The sequence below is a fragment of the Coloeus monedula genome, assembly GCF_965178545.1.
Source record: "Coloeus monedula genome assembly, chromosome: 7".
Lineage (NCBI taxonomy): Eukaryota > Metazoa > Chordata > Aves > Passeriformes > Corvidae > Coloeus > Coloeus monedula.
Window position 1 is genome coordinate 31,439,672 of NC_138787.1, and position 16,259 is coordinate 31,455,930.

Consider the following 16,259-nt stretch of genomic DNA (forward strand, 5'->3'; position numbering starts at 1 on the left):
CGGCGCCCGCGCAGCGCCGCCCCGCGTCCCCCCGCCCGCCCGCTCCCGCCGCTCCGCTCCCGCCCGAGCGGCTCCGCGGCCTGGAGAGCGGCCCCTCTGCTGCCCTGCGGCCCTCGCCATGACCGAGGTACTGTGCTGGCCCCGGGTGTCGCTGCTGGGTGGTTGGAGCGGGGCAAAAGGCGGTGGAACAGTCCATAAACTCCCAGAGCCGCCGCCGCCTCCCTGAGGGCTCCGCTCGCGGCGGGGCCGCTGCGCCCCGGGTGCGTTGGGGGGACCCGAGAGTCGATAGTTTGAGTTTCCTAAAGAGGCGAATTTAACTCGTTGTGCGTATTTTGCCTTCAAATAGGGATCAGGAAAACTGAGCATGCTGTGTGTTGTTAAGTACGCTTTTCCCCAATGTGCTCTGCAGATCCTCCTGTAGAGGCCTTTTGGGAGTTTGGGGTTGGTTTGCTTTAATTTGGGGGCATTTGGTACCTTCTGCTGCACAGCTGATGTGAAGAACTCAGGTTTCTCCCTCTTTTTCCCTTTCTCCCAAGTGCAGCAGGAGAAGGCAGAGTGGGAAAACATAAACAAGGCATTAATGCGTCATGGGTTGAAACCTGTGAGTCTTGCTGCCCCCCAAAGCTGCAGAGATACATCAGGTAAGGAAATGTAATTTTGGCCCTTTTTGTATTTGGAAATAGTAAGCCTGAGTTCATGCATCTCTAAAGCTGTGACTTCCAAATGACAGCAGACAGGCAATCTTCTTTGGCTGTTAAAAGCCTTTCATTGTGACTTTGCTTATGTTTTGTATCTCCAGATACGACTGTCCTAGACAGTCAGTCTTCTCTAGGAATAAGACTTGCATTAAAGACACTGGTGGAAGACACTGAGCGACAGCAGAAGGTGATGCAGGGACTCATGGAGGCAAATCGGTGTCTGAGGTAAGACACAGTCGAAGGAACTTAGCAGCTAATGGAGAGTAAAAGTATTATCAGTGTGCATCTCCTGCCTGGTGGAGATTTTGTCTCACCAGAGGCTTAAGACCTTTTTCCTGAGGTTGTTGTCCAATATGCAGCAATGTTGTCCCAATTCCTTTTGGGCACTTCCGTTATTTCATGTGCTGCTTCTTCTCATACTGGCACATTTCCCATACCTGCTGCCACAGGGTACTATCAAACCTCATCACGTAATGTCAGGCATGTGCTTCCTGCACTGTCTTTAGTGAAATGAGTTTAATTTAAAATCAAGGATTGATTTCTTTTTTCAGAGAAGTGGTACGACTGGAACAAAGTCGGGCATCTCGGCAAGAGCAACGGGCTAATGATTTGGAAAATGTGGTGAAAAACATTAAGGCCAAAATTTGTCAGCTAGAAGATGAAACAATAGCTAAAGCATGCCAGCAACAGAACCGAGTCAAAGAACTTCTAAAAGACCAACAGGCTACACAGGTAATTCAGATACTTCTGCCTGATAATTCAAACTTTTGACTTATGAAGGTTCTGAAAATATTTACATTGATTCAAATAAACATGAGTCCTGGGTCAAGACCTAATAGGGTTAGTACACTGTTTATAGCTAAGTTTTTTCAAACTATGCAGAATTTTCTAGAAATAATTTAGAAAAATATCTGTATCCCTCTTCTACTGTCTCTTCAGCGTGGCTAAAACCCAAGTGCTTATCCTTCTTGGGATCAAGTGTGTACCTGGGCTTGCACATTACAGTCAGATTTTGGGTCAGAACAGTTCAATAATGCTCCCATTGCCTGTTCACAGGTAAAATACCAACAGCAGCAGGAAAAGCTGCAAGAACAGGAAGAGATTATTGCCCACTTGCAGAAGGAGCTGAGCAGAGTTGGGAGGGAGGAGAGGCAGCGAGTTGCCACTCAAAACAAAATGTTTTGTCAGTTTTGCAAAAGAGCTCCCAAGTCTCTCCTGGATCAGCGGTAAGTGATTCTCTGACACTGCTGAACCACTTGTAGCATTAAATGAAGAAACAGATTTTAAAGTCATGCTTCTTGATATTTATATGTGAAAAAAAAAAATAATCTGGAGACCTTAGGAGTACAAGATGAAATATGAATTCTTGTAAAGGTACATCAGTGCAGTGATATTTTACTTTTGTGAAATTGTAAGCCAGATAAATCCATGGCAGAAATTAAAAAATTGCTACCCACTGCCCACACTAGATGTCAGCAAAGGGAAGGGAATGATTCACTCTGCTCTAGCTGCAGTGTCTGCTAGGATGATCTCATCTTGAGATTCTAACATTTAAAAATGTAAATTAATAACAAAAATACAAGAAACCCCACCTTTTAGCCCCCCCCAAAAAGAGCCCTTCCAGTTTTGGGAAGTGGTCTTTGCAACTGCTGACTGCAGGCTTGCTGTTAACTTCCAGATACTCTATGGTAAATTCCCAAAATATCACAAGGCTCTGTCTCTTGCCAGTAGGACTTCCATAGCTCTGCTACAATCAGACATTTGCCAATTCCTAGGCCTCAGATAACCATTGCTTTGTTGTGCTGATATCACCTGGCTTCCTAGGCCTGGCCAGCAGTATTTACCTGGGAAGCTTTTAAAAGGGATTGTGTGTGCTCAGCTTTTTGCTTGAGCCCTCACTGTACGAGAGGAGGGACCACTGAATTTGGTTGCCTGTCCTCTCCCATCTGTCTCTCCCAAACAGAAAATTTCAGAGTGCTCAAGACACTTTATTTTGACTGTGCCTCTCTGTTAATCTTGCTGGGTAACCGTAGCCATAAGATGAGGAGGCTGGTGGGCAAATTTAGCTGTTTTCTCCTCTTAAATATTTTGCTACTTCTAAACTAGTACAGATTTAATGCATCTACTTTTCTGTAGAAAAAAACCTGTTTTGGCAAAGTATGACCATGTTTGTCTGGTATGAGAGAAACCCCACTGTTTGGAGCAGCCATTTCCAAAGTGCACTGCAGCTGTGCAAGCTGACCTGGTCCTCTGGGTTGGTCACAGTATGAGTTTTTTGAGAATATCTGAAATTCAAAATTAACATTTTTCCTTTCTTCAGGTACCTTTGTCTAATTGATTATTATGAATCTCAGATTAGTCAGATTAAAAAGGAGCTGAGGTAGGTCTCATTGAATGCCTTACGGTTCTACTGTTCAAAATTTTCTTAGCCCTTACTGTTCTTTAATCTTACAGGGCTAAATAGTCTGTGCTCCAGATATCACTAGCATGTAAGAAACAGCAAAGAGTTGTAGTGGTCCTGGAAATTTGGATTTTTCCAGAGAATAATTTGCAGTCAGGCTAAGCAGCTTCTCAGTCAGGAGACCAGGAGTGTTAAGAAGTTTGGGGTATTCAGATATTTGAGCTATAAGTTTGTTTTTTGGGGTTTTTTTTCCCCTTTTCTCTTTTGCCATGGTTCACAGACAGAATTACTGCATTAGCTGTGCTCAGTTTATTGATCTCCCAAAACTAAAGGTTTTCAGCTCTATCCCAGTGCCTGCATGGCACAAAGCAACAAACAGATACCGGAGACATTCCTATACCTCAAGATTACTGAGATTATTGAGAACACTGAAATGGGATTTGCTTGTACTGGAGTTTCTCTTGTAGACAAGTGCACTTAATTAGCATATGAAACAGCTTTCCCAGAAATTAGAGCCTGGATGTTAGGGCAGAATTTCTATTCTATTTACTTTGTAGTCTATGGAAATGTTATTATCATACATAACTGCTAACTAAACCAACTTTAAATTTTTGAGCTAATTGAATTGCAGTAAACTGAACCAATTTATTTTTCCCAATAGACGATATCAAAAAGATGAAGACCAGGTCCAGACAGAAGTAAAAAACAAGGAAGAGTTCTTAAATCTAGATGCTACTCCTAATTACAAAGCACTACTCATGGTATGGAACTGCCAAGAATAAGTCAGTGGAGATCTCTCAGTGGTAACCCTCCAAGAGCCACATACATCAACATGTTTGACTTCTGTCCCTTGTTCTTGTCATGTCTTCTGAATTTTTAACCTCCCTGGGCAGAGTTCCCTGTCCTTGTGTAAAGATCCAGCAAAATGTTGTGAGTCTGCTGAGGATTGCATAGACCTTCTCAGTCACAGTTCTCCACCTGGGGTCTAATGCACCAGGTTCTTGGTCTCAATCATCTGATTCCTCATCCATGCTGTCTTGCTGTACAGGCGATTGGGAACCCTTCTTAACATGCACATACTTTAAATTGTTCAGGCTTGTTGATTATGAAATGAGTGCAATAAAAGAAATAACCCAGTGTATGTTGCAGTCTTTCCAGAAGCAACTTACTGAAACAAAAGCCAAGAACGAACAGCTTTTGCTTGAAAATATAAATCTCAAGAAAGATTTGGAAATAAGGTGAGAAAGGATAAGTATCATCCTTTATAAGACCATTTCAGTAGACTTTGCTTTACAAAGCACCAGCAATTGTAAAAGCAAAGTGTGAAATCTGCAATCAAAGAAATAAGATATGGCAGCAACAACCATGCTCTCCTCCCTACACTCTTAATAGCAGCTGCTAATGGTTAGTTTGCTCTTTATTGCTGTTGTCATGTAGAAATGTAGCAGAATTTCATTTCCAGAATAATGTTTTAGCACTGGCAAAGCTTTTTTACTTTTTCACTTGAATGAATTTTATAGATATCTTCCAATGCAAGACATATAACTTGGTACTTTTTCTTTCTAACAGGCCAACTGCACAGGAATTAAAATTTTACAAGCACCAAGTGAAGAAACTACAGAAAGCTCTAAAGAAAACTATCCAGTAAGTATATTTTTTCAGGGACTTTGATGAATCCTCTGGCCTTCTGAAGGCAAAGTTACTCTGCAACCCATAGAGAGCAGCTTATAAAGCACGTGCCTTATCAGCATTCTTTGGAGCCTGGTTATGGGCAGCAAGTGCTGCTAGACCTCTAAAGCCCTCTGTATTTCTGAAATGATGGCAGGGTCTCCAAATGGGGGCTCAGCAGTGTGGTTTTTTAAATTTCATTTTGTCTGTCTGGATTTGATGGGAGTTCTTTTGCAGGCAAGATGTACAGGGCCATCTGTAGTGTGTGCTGCTTCCATGAGCTGTAAAGGAAGCTACTGGCTTCATGATGGATTATGAATGTGAAAGTGTGAGTTGGCAAATGTTGCAGCTACTGACGTTATATCCATATTATTTTTAGAAATTGACTGGTTTTTTCTGAAATATTGCTAAAAAAATACATGAAAGATATTAAAGATCCAGTACTAACAAAGTGTTTTTATCTGTAATTTCACTTAGTCATTTGTGCATGTGTATACTGGATGCTAAATATTTTATAGCCTGAAAAGGACATCAGTTAAACTTTAAAATAAATATACACGTTGTGTATATTTAAATGGTCTTTTCTCTCATGCAGTGGGTATGATTAAGATGAAGAGTAGTCAGCTTTGTATAATAAGCCAGGAAAGATGTTCCAGCAGAAGTGGATAACGACTCAGCTTGGAATTTGAGCCTTTTGAGTAAAATTCTGAATTTTAAGTCTTCAGCCATAGCAGAACTCTGGCAACAGAAAAACTGGTGGTATCCCTTCTAAATCAGCAAGCAGTCTGGCATAGCCTCAGTCTGGAGACTTGAGATAAATTAATGATATTTGCATTAGGAGTTGTGTTGTCAGTCTGTGCTGCTTGGGTCTGATGGAATTCTATTGACCAGCATCATAATGTGGATATTTGACTTCGTAGGTGTGAGTATGTGCTACACACCTGGTTCTCCCATCAAGTCAAAAGGTAGCATCTCCTGCTAAGGCTGCTTGTGTGACCCACAGTGTGTATTTTGTGCAGATCTTCAGGGAGTAGGACCGGAGAAAGAATAGAAGAAAAGAAAGACTCTGGGAGAGTTGCGGGAGTAAATCAGCTGCAGGCAGCTTGCCAGCAATACTTGCAGGTACCCAAATTGTATCTGTTCTGCGTGTTTCCAGCACTGTTACAATGAAACATTATCCATGTTCTGTTTAGCTGTGTCAGCTGGAGCGTGCTGGTTTGAGGCGAAGAATGCCTATCAAGCTCTATAAGCAAGATGAGTCATGTTCTGGATTTGGCAGTCAGTGTAGGCTGGTTCTTAGTTGTTCTGTCTCAGTGTAAACTACCTGAAAACACAGCAAGGAAGCAGACTCTAGGCTGGTAAATGTGATTTAGCTGAAGTCTGTTCAGGACAGGGGATTTGCGCAAGATTTTGGGCAAAACAGATCCTTAGATTACAGTTTTAAACATGCCTGAGGAGATAGAGGCTTTTATTTTCCTTTTAATTAAAAAGCCCCAATATAATAAAACTTAGCAGAATGTAAACTGTGGAAATAACAATGGATAAATGTTAAATATCCTTCAAAGGGAAATATATACTTGCATTACTTTTACATATCTTCTAGCTAGTATATGTTTAAGTCTTTGAATCTATTGCATGTTGAATGCATGTGTAAAATTCATCAATAGTAATATTGGAGCTATTTATGACTTAATTTTAGGAAATCATGACTGTGATAGAGAGGGATTTTACTAGAAAACATCATACATATTTGAGCAATAACATTTGTTATTTGTTGTTGAAGGTTTTGTCCCGTATTGATTCTATTTTGCGAAGCCCAAGAGCTCCTCCATTAATATTTCAGCCCAGCAAAGGGCCAATGCAAAATTACATTAAAGAGAATGGACAGGGATGTGGATTTGAGCACCTTCCACTCACCATAGAAATGTGGGCAGATCAGCTCATGGCCCTAAAGGTAACAAAATGTTGTTGTACTCTGCTTCTTGGTCTTCCCTTTCCTCTGCTCTCCACTCCTCCATCCCTCACTCTGTGTAGTTGTGGGGGTTCTCGTGTGTAGCTTTTATTATTGCTTGGTGTTAAATTTTAAAAATAATTCTGATGTCCACATGAAATACGTACCAGAGATACTTCTCTGTGTAAATCTTTTATTTGTTTTTGCTAACTGGCTGAGTCCTTAAGAAAACACTTAAGCTTTAGAGTCCATTTCACACATTTAAGGATAGTGCATTCTCTTTCTTCCTCTTGTCTGGCCAGAATAGTGACTTTTTGGTACAAATACAAGTGAAATAGTTTTGTTTAAAGCCAAACTCTTTGTGACCAATTTCACAAATACAAATACACAAAATTTTGTGTATTTCACTGAAACTGTAATACATAGCAAATATAATATTTTTTTTTTACTGTAACTGTTTTCTTTTCAAATCAAAGAATGTCAGCAAGAAACCATGTTTAAATTCCATGAAAACTAAAACCTTACCCTCCCCAGTGCTGGAATGTTACTGCAGATGAGAAACAGAAAAACATCCGTTCCTACAATAAAAACATCTTTAAGCAGTTTCTAAAATAAGTTGGCTGCCCTCCCTTCTTTTAAAAGGCTTTGCATAGGTCCTTGAGAAAACTGTCTCTGGAATTGCTGCCTTGGAACACTGCAGATCCACAGGATAAGAGAGAATCCATACGAGTTGAAGACCTCCAGCTGATAGTAGATGCAATTTTTGAAGAATTAGAAAATAAAGAAAAGGTAATTTTTACCAGGAGTTTATAATCACAAGTTACTGTGGAATTCTTAAATGCATTCTTCACACAGTGATTAGATTGGTGCATTTTAAAGCCTTGCAGCATTTAAGAAATATTTGTTTGAAGACATTCAATAGTCAAAGATTGTTTTAACATAATGGATAAATTCACCTTGGGGAAGACTGCTTTAATCAAAGGCACTTCACCAGCAGTGAATTTGCATTGCCCTGTAGTCTCAGGAACTACCCTGTCTGTCAGGGCTGAGAATACATAAATGCTCCTCTCAGCAACAGAGAAGAAAGCTTTCAAAAGAGTATTTTTAGTTTGGTGGATGTTTGTGCCTGAAAACTATTGAAACTATGCCTTCAGATTTAAGAATATTTGAAAGGCTGAGATTTAATAAGGGAAGTTACCCCTCTTTTTCAGTCTCTAAACAGACTCTGGTTTTAAGAATGTTTCACAGCTAAAAGCACCCTTGCCTTGTTAAGCCAGTACCATTGATGAGTTCTTCCTCCTTGCTCCAGAACAGCCAGACAATGTCCTTGACAACCCTGTCTGCCATAGTCTCTCACTTCCAGAAGTTGTTTGATGTGAGTTCTCTGAATGGTGTTTATCCACGGATGAATGAGGTTTACATAAAGCTGGGGGAAATGACCAATGCCATGAGGAATCTCCATGAGCTCTTGGAACTAGGTAAAGAATTACCTGCTGCTTGTTCACACCATTCCAAAGAAAGGAGACAAGTGAAAAGCTGACCTCTTCATAGAAAATAATGTTGAGCTGTTGAGAAACAAATTAACTAGGTGTTTTCTTCACTGGGAAGATAAAAATATGTTTCTGTCACTTTACAGTTCAAATAGCAAATCCCCATTATTTGTAAGCCTTTAGCAGTTGCTGAGGAATAACAGGAAGGCAGAAGATGGGAATAACAGAGGAAATAGAACTTTCCTTTTTTCCACAAAGCTTTATTTTCGGTGAGCTGACTTCATAATTGTCTTTCATTCTCCACTTGAAAGATAACAAGTTTAAGGAAGAAGATAACTCAGCCTCGGATGAGATTTCTACTCAGTAATTCATTCAAGTGTAATTTGGTCCAGTCCTCAGAAAGTTACATCTTATGCTGCTAAACTTAAAAACCAAAAGAAGTTGTTGAATGTCAAAAATTGTCAGTACTCAGAGGTGTAGTTGGTTATTTCCCTTCTGGTGGGAGCTTCTGGAGAGCAGCAGCTGCTGCTGCTCCTGGGTTAAAAGGTTGGGCTGGGTTGTAGGATGTCCAGCCCCAGAGCAAGGCTCCTGGGCTGCTGAGCCTCATTCCAGGAGGGAAGCAGTGTTCCAGCCTGCAGCCAGCATAGATGAGGAAACCTCATCTCCCCCTAATCACTGCAGCTCAGAGGATGCTTTGTCCAAGCCTAATTCTTCTGCAATTGAGGGAGAAAAGAACAAGGAGGCTGCTACCTTCAGTCACAGCACTCCAGACAGGTTAAAATTCAATACAAAACAAGTTCTGGGTGTTAACAAAATGTTTGCTAAGCAGGTTCCTTATTGGCCTAGCCCTATAGTCTGGCTGCTGTGTCACAAGAACCTAATGAATAACTCCTTCTCCATGTATATAAATTTCAGTTGGCTGATTTCCACTGACATTGTAGGATGCGCTTTAGTACCCTCTCTGTTGTGAAACACAGCTCTGCCAAAATTGTTTTAGACACTGAAGGATTAGTGAGATTCCCCATTCCTAGCTAACATTTGTTTATTTCTGACCATGGACACTCTGTTTTCTGGGAATGATGGAATGTGTATGCCTAGATGTATGAAAACCAAATAAAATCTGTGCACCTGCAAGAATTCAACTGTCTCCAAAATACTTCCCTATTATTACTGTTAACAAGAATCATGAGGTGTTTGTTTTTCCAGACAGTTCAGCTCCACCCACTGTGGTAGTGGATACTGTTGGGAAACTGTGTGACATCTTTAATAAGAACGTGACTGAGCAGGTACAGCAGCTTCTGGGCACCCAAGACATCCATAGGTATGTGGGGCTGTTCCACTGCTGACCCTTCTTTAAACATCATATGTAGTAATTGAGAACTGGCAAAAACTGATGCTGAAAGAAACTTTCATTGTTGTTACAGTCAGTGAGCTATGACAGCACAGGTGTTAGTTATTTCTACCCTTCTTGAAACAAATCTTGAGTCCTTTCAAAAGGATAAAGTTAACAGAGGGAAGAATTGAGGCCAGAAGGTTCCAAACCACTCTCTGGTTTGCATGGATAATGTGATCAAACAAGCCTTAATGGGATGCATGTTTCATCAGGAGACAAATCCTGCACGTGGGTGGGGAGGAGAAAGTGATGCAAGTTTCAGCCGTACTACTGAAGCATACTAGTTGCTAAGGCAGGGTTTGCCTCAAGCTGCCTACAAATACTTTAGAAACTGGACAAATCCTGTTAAATGTTCCACAGATGACAGCCAAAACTAGGTGGTAGCAGTCTCTAAGAGCTTGCATTCAGCATGTGTTTTACAGACCGACTAAAAAAGGAGCAGGCAGCAAGTCTGACACATGCCGAGGTAACAATACTCACTCCCTCTGCCTTTCTACACTCATTTCTCAGTTTTAACTGGAGAACAGCTGCTTATAAAGCACTTCTTGCTCCACCTCCAAGGCAGTTATACCAGCCACCCACAGGCAGTGTATTTAGCATACACAGACATGTTCCAGGCCCCAGACTACCTGGTGACATGTGAGGGCGGAAAGGAAGGATGTGTATAAGCATTAGTAGTGCAATCAGAGCTCCTCGTGACAGCTCCCTTGGTGGCTGCAGGGTTCAGAACTGGAGAACAGAACATTGGTGTCCATGGTTTTATATACTAAATAGCAGTGTTTTCACAAAGTAATGACACAGAACAACCAACCAACCAAGGGGATGAACTTGCCATGTCCTTGCACCTCTTACCTGTCAGTCTCACTTTCCATTCCAGTATCATCAATAAACTTGAAGAACATGAGTGCTTCTTTCCGCCCTTTCAAGCTCTCATTCAAGATTTGCTGTGTCTTCTAGGTGAGTAATATTTGCAACAGTAATCACCTTCATGCCAGTGCTTCCTCATAGAGCTCTAAACAGTTAACAACTGTTTTGTTTACTCCTGCTGTGCTAAAACATGAGAAGGATGTGAGGGAAGGTGCCACCTTTTGCCTCACTCTCCTTTCTATGTTTCCTCAGGAAGTGACCAAAACACTTTATTTTCATTGAACCTGGGGTTGCACTTACTTAATCATATTACTCATAAGTCAAATTGATTTTTTTCTGAAAGCATTAAAAGGTCTGAGAGGAGTTTATTTAATTCACTGGTAGTTTAAGTTAGAATTTTGGTTGAACTCAAAAGATATTCTGGGTACATAAGCCTTACCCTTTTGCTTTCTGTTCTGTTGCAGGAATCAGTAACATGGATGATATTTTACCTGCAGTGCAAAACCTGAAATGGGGAGCTGGTTATGGGTGACTCTGCTCTTCCTGAGCAAGATTTCTCTTACCTGTGGATGTACCTGTTGGTGCACATGACATTGTAGCTACCTCCAACTGCTGTTACCCTAAGCAACAATTCCAGATTTTTTAACATAAATAAAAGTCACTGCATTTTTTTTTTTTTTAGTTTTTCTTAATTCTTGGTAATTTTAAGAAAAACTTTAACTGCTATCAACTGGTCCACTCAATCCCAGAGAAAGAACCAATATACTCTGTATCAATCCAGGAAACTGAACCCAGCACAACACCAGGCAAACTCTAACCACTGACCATTCTGAATGTTGACACAGCAAGTATGAGGTAAAGATGCCCTAACTGCCACAGCCATCACACACAAATGCTCAATCTTGGATTTCTGGAGACCCTCTTAAAATATTGTTCACATTTCCAGATCAGTTTGGGATGGAAACACATTCTCACTCAGTGAGTATTCTCTCTGATTATGGACTGAGGCAGACTGGCTTAATGTAATCTAGGCCAAAAATACTTGAAATTTGCTTCAGGTGATGGTTTGGAATTACCATGGTTATATTTCAAAAATCAGTTTTAGAAAGGAATAGCTCAAGTCTCTTATGCAAGACAATTAGAAGTTTATTGTACAGAAACAAGTACACCAAGCTTCCAAAAATATTTTGCCTCAATATTAATAAAGCTTAGTTTACAAAACTTTGCTGTTCCTCAGACAGAATCTGGGTTTACGAGGTTTTGAAATGTACTGTAACAAAGGACAAAACCTGTTAAGGTGTCACAAACTAAAACCTTAATGACATCATGGTAAATTAATCTCCCTGCTTTTGGAAGCTCATTATTTACATACCTGCAGCCACAGTCTGCTAAGGTACTTCTGAACAGTGCAATACCAACTTCTTAGTTTCTCAAAAAATAATTGCTATTAGTGTTAAAGAGTTTCTCTTTTAACAGGTTCTGTAGCCCTACAGCTGAAGAATGCTGTTTCAAATTGTATTCTTTTAAAAGTACAACACTTCCATGTTAAAACAACATGAACAAGCTCCTAGGGCCATCAGACTGCCAAGCAAAGTAATGACACTTGGCTGACAGTCTAAAATATCCCCAGGTACAACCCTTCTTTAAGAGAGGATTCACACTTAGATGTCCTTTGAGGGGGGATTTGCCAGAAATGGCAAGAATAAAGGACTTACTCTTTAAGGACAAATTATTCCCTATGTGGGGGAAAATATGTTTAACTTCAGTGAGAACTAATCCCCTAACAGGATCATTAAATTTGCATGTCCTGAGCTGGAGCCTGCTTCAAATTTGCAATGACTGTGCAAAACATGTTAATTACAAGAGCTATGTACATTCATATAAAGTTGAAAAATTAGTAACTTATGTACATGAGAAGAAATCAGATTTTCCTGCGTCTGCCCCTTGTCAGCTCATACCTGCAAGACAGACAAAATAAGTAATTACAGTAGTTGAATGGTTTTCTTAGTTTTAACTGGCACAGTAGAGAGAACTTGGGCTGCTGTATTGCTTGTGCTTCACAGGCAGCACAGCAAAGGAGGCTCCAGAGATGGAGGCCTCAAACTTCAGCTCTTCAGCAGGAACTTTGGGTGCGTCCTTTTTTCCTCTTCCCATAATTGCCCTGAGACACACACACAAGCTGGCCAGGGAAATGTGGTTTTCCTATTGGAAAATTGGCTCACTGCCTGTGTGGATGGCAAGCTCTTGGACTACCCACACTGCATTCCTTGGGCTCCACTGAAGGAGAAAGAAGGAAGAACTCCTGCCATTAACTAAAGACGCAGAAGTGAAAAATACACCCAAGCCTGGTTCTCTGTTCTGCCACAGACCAATGAACATACAAACCTCAGAACCACAATGAACATACAGGCAAAACTGTAAGTGGCTTATTATAATAGTTTCTATAAATGCTTTGTAATTAATGTTTTATCATACATATATATTGCTGATCAGAGTATTTATGTAAGATCTTTATCCAAGTTAAAATTTGTTGCAAGGTTTACTTTAATAAACAAAATTCTTTTACTTATGTGCCCCTGTGGCTTTTATGGCAACTTAAAATATGCTGAAGACTATAATTGACACAGGCATCTCATTAAAGCTGTCTCACAGGGCAGGCACTGCACAGCCAGTGGATTTACACACAACTCAGATAGAACTACCAGATTAGCTCAAGTTAGTCCTGCCTTTGCAGGTCAAATATTCTTCTTGCTCACCCAAACACAGCCCATTTACCAGCACTCCCACAGCAGTCATACAAGCTCCCAGCAAAGCACTGGGCAGGGTTTGGAAGTATGGAGATGGGTACTTACCATTGTGCAAAACCTTTTATTAAATCCTCCTGGGACAAGTCGATGCGCACCTTTAAAACGCAAATTTTATTTGTTTGTAGGTTATTCAGCATGTAAATTGATTAGCTAAGCTACCACTTCTCCCAAGCCAGACCCACTTTCCAGCTGTAGGGCTGCAACTCAGGCCTGAGGAAAAAGGGAGCTTCCCACATTCCCAGGATGGTGCAGGAATGAACCAGCTCAGTTTCCTAGTAGCACTACTTGGAAACTTATCTGTCACTGAAGAAGCAATTGCAGTTTACTTTTCACAGAATCAGTTGTTCACAGAAAGCTTAAAGCTCTGTTGGCAAATTGTGGGGTTTAGTCCCACGCCTTTCTCAGCTCCGTGTTTGTGCTCTTGGAGCCCTTCCCCACATGGCAGCAGGGGGGCCCAGGAACCAGGCCTTACTTCAGGAACACCCTCCTGAAACGAGACCACGCAGCTCCCACATGGATACAGCCTCATTTCAGATGAAAATCTGGCAGAAAAAAGTTTCCAGATTGCCAGCCCTATTACTGAGAATCAGTTACTGGAGCCACATTTCAGGATTTCAGAAATAGCCCAGTGTTCAGCTCTGTTACATCTGTAGTGCAGATTCTTTAAACTTACTTTCCCCAGCTCCTTCCTCTCCTGTGAAATGAAGGGCCTGCTGTTTTTCACTGCAATGTCCAGTGACCTTTTCTTGACATTTTCCAAAGATTCAAAAAATTCAAACCTAAAATTAGAGTTTAAAAAGAAGAGATTTAAGGCAAAAACTAAAATCCCATGAGCTATATTCAGTGGACAGAATATAGTGACAGAGTACAGCATTAGTGGCCAGGATTTTAACAGGGAAGCAACACACAGAAAAGGCAATTCTAGAGTTAGGTTTTATTCACATTGCAGGAAACCTCTTCTGGGCCTCATGAAAGATGACAACACTGTGTTCAGACTGTCCACTGTGCAAGGGGGAAGGAGGAAAACATGCATCCATGATGAAATGCCATTTAACATCATTTTCAGCCTCCATGGAAGATCAGTGTGTTTTCCATTACTCAAGAGGAAATAGAAATGAGCCAATCCCCCAAGTTCACAGAGCAGCCTTGCACCACACCAGGAACAGGCAAAGGCTGAAACCTGTGGCAATTAAATTCTTAATGGCTCTGACTCAAGCCTCTGGCACACATGGCTAATGTCAAGTGAGTTTTGTCCAAGCTAAATCACTCCAGTTCTGCCCACCTGAATAGCTTTTCCTCAAGTCAGAGCTGTGAAACAGGTAACGTGTTTTGGAGCTAAGCATTATCCTTAATTGAGGACGTACAGGATACGTCAGTACTGAGGATGAGGAAAACAAGCTGCTGTTCCCAACTGCTGGGATGGCACTAAATCAGTGGAGTTACTTGAGAATGGACATAATCAGAATCCTCAGCTTTGGTGTTTGGAGTGTTAAGAGGAAAGAAAATATTTTTAGATCTTTTCTCCATTTCTGACTTACACAGAAAGGACGCAACACGGGAAAAATAAAAGCCACCCAGGATCACCCACTGTTCACATATTTTCACGTGTACCTTCCTCTAATTATGGGATTAAAACCACCTCTCAAAAGAGCTCTACTTCTAAGGGTTACTGTGTTTGGGTTTATGCAAAACACATTCCATTAGCTGTGACACTGTCAGCAAAGAGGTGGGAGCCCTGGTGACAACATCCACCTGTGTGCCCAAAGGGTGGTCCAATCTCAAAAGGCTCTGTACTTCTGCCTTGGACCTTTGGAAAGATGTCAGAATTAGCTTCAGCAAAGCAGTGTGAACAGAGCAGTAGGCTCTGGGAGGTACTTGAATGGGCAGATTGCCTCTGCCATGACAGGGAGTTAAACATGGGTAGGAGAATGTCAGTTTGCAAAGAAGCAAATGCAGCCTGGGGGCAGGGAAGGAACAGGGAAGAAGGTGTACCCTTCTTCAGAGGGACTGACAACACCACAAGCAGAGCAAGACCAGCCCCAAGGACTTGTAAAATACAGTCAAAGTGCCATTTGTTTCAGAAAACCTCTAAATGTTCACAAGAGAGTCCTTAGGAGCTACAGCAGCACAGCTTAGGAAGCCCTGTCATTATGCAGAGATATAACTATTCCAGCCATAATCATAATTAACATTTTCTTACTTCTCATCATATTGGGGGTTCAGAGTTTTTTTCTTAACAGATGTCTTCTTCCTGCTTGTCCATCTTCTGTCTGGAAGCAGGTATATACGAACATATGGATCCACTCCGCGATTGGAAGAGGGTACCAAGTTTCTGTTAAAAGAAATACAGACAAGCAAGGCAGGTTCTCCCACTGTGTGTTTTAATACCTTGGCTCTCTTGGAATCAGACCAACCCTTCACAGGCCAAAACCATTCATCTCAGGAGTTGGAATACAAGCAAATAAAAGTTTACGGATGTTTAGTTAAAATTTTCACTCCTGAGTGTGTGGCCATTTACTGGGGTTCCTAAATTAACAATTACATATTCAGTCATAGGCATCAATCCTTATCACGGTGCCTATCCCAGCATCCAAGACACACATCAGTTGTCAGTGCTGCTCAGAGGAAATTTTGGGTGGATGACAGTTGAAGTGTCTCTACTGCAGCGAGCACAACTCACTGGGCTCTCTCCCTGACCTGCTGCTAGCACTGTCCAGAGCTGGGCACAGAGAGGCTGCACAGATGGAAGCCAGCCAGTGCTAAGGCAGCTCCTGCTGCACGTGGCTCTGCTCCAGCTCTGCTGGATGACTGACACAGCTCAGAGAGCTCTTCCCTCTCTGAGCCATCACAAGCACTACCTGCAGCCGTTGACCAGCACAACGAGGCTCTGCCGAATGGAAGCGTAACGCACGGTCAGCTGGATCTCCCCCAGAGGCATCTCAGTCCTGCTGAAAGATATTGCACAATCAAGGCTTTTAAATACA

General features: G+C 41.5%; 2 protein-coding genes across 2 annotated transcripts in view; one reads left to right on the plus strand and one right to left on the minus strand.

The window, feature by feature from the left end:
* On the plus strand, window positions 1-11,086 carry CEP70 (centrosomal protein 70). The gene is made up of 15 exons (XM_082285159.1): window positions 1-127; window positions 542-641; window positions 800-923; window positions 1,250-1,430; window positions 1,755-1,924; window positions 3,761-3,860; window positions 4,249-4,337; window positions 4,669-4,743; window positions 5,787-5,889; window positions 6,551-6,721; window positions 7,361-7,507; window positions 8,028-8,196; window positions 9,415-9,529; window positions 10,479-10,558; window positions 10,933-11,086. Exons 1-15 carry the CDS (start codon window positions 119-121, stop codon window positions 10,998-11,000), a joined length of 1,701 nt encoding a protein of 566 aa, XP_082141285.1. The 5' UTR covers window positions 1-118; the 3' UTR covers window positions 11,001-11,086.
* A 1,303-nt stretch (window positions 11,087-12,389) lies between these two features.
* The window catches only part of ESYT3 (extended synaptotagmin 3), a gene marked incomplete at both ends in the record, with an annotated part of 30,427 nt that continues 26,557 nt past the window's right edge, over window positions 12,390-16,259 (minus strand). The window contains 5 exons of the mRNA XM_082285600.1: window positions 12,390-12,426; window positions 13,321-13,370; window positions 13,949-14,054; window positions 15,476-15,607; window positions 16,134-16,223. Coding sequence (XP_082141726.1) covers window positions 12,390-12,426; window positions 13,321-13,370; window positions 13,949-14,054; window positions 15,476-15,607; window positions 16,134-16,223 — 415 coding nt within the window. The remainder of the gene's footprint in view (window positions 12,427-13,320; window positions 13,371-13,948; window positions 14,055-15,475; window positions 15,608-16,133; window positions 16,224-16,259) is intronic.

Bases quoted from the DNA above. Each gene is read 5' to 3' on its own strand.
- CEP70 (XM_082285159.1), top strand. The intron at 4,338-4,668 runs GTGAGAAAGGAT...TCTTTCTAACAG, and splicing joins AAGAAAGATTTGGAAATAAG to GCCAACTGCACAGGAATTAA. The intron at 6,722-7,360 runs GTAACAAAATGT...TTCTTTTAAAAG, and splicing joins ATCAGCTCATGGCCCTAAAG to GCTTTGCATAGGTCCTTGAG.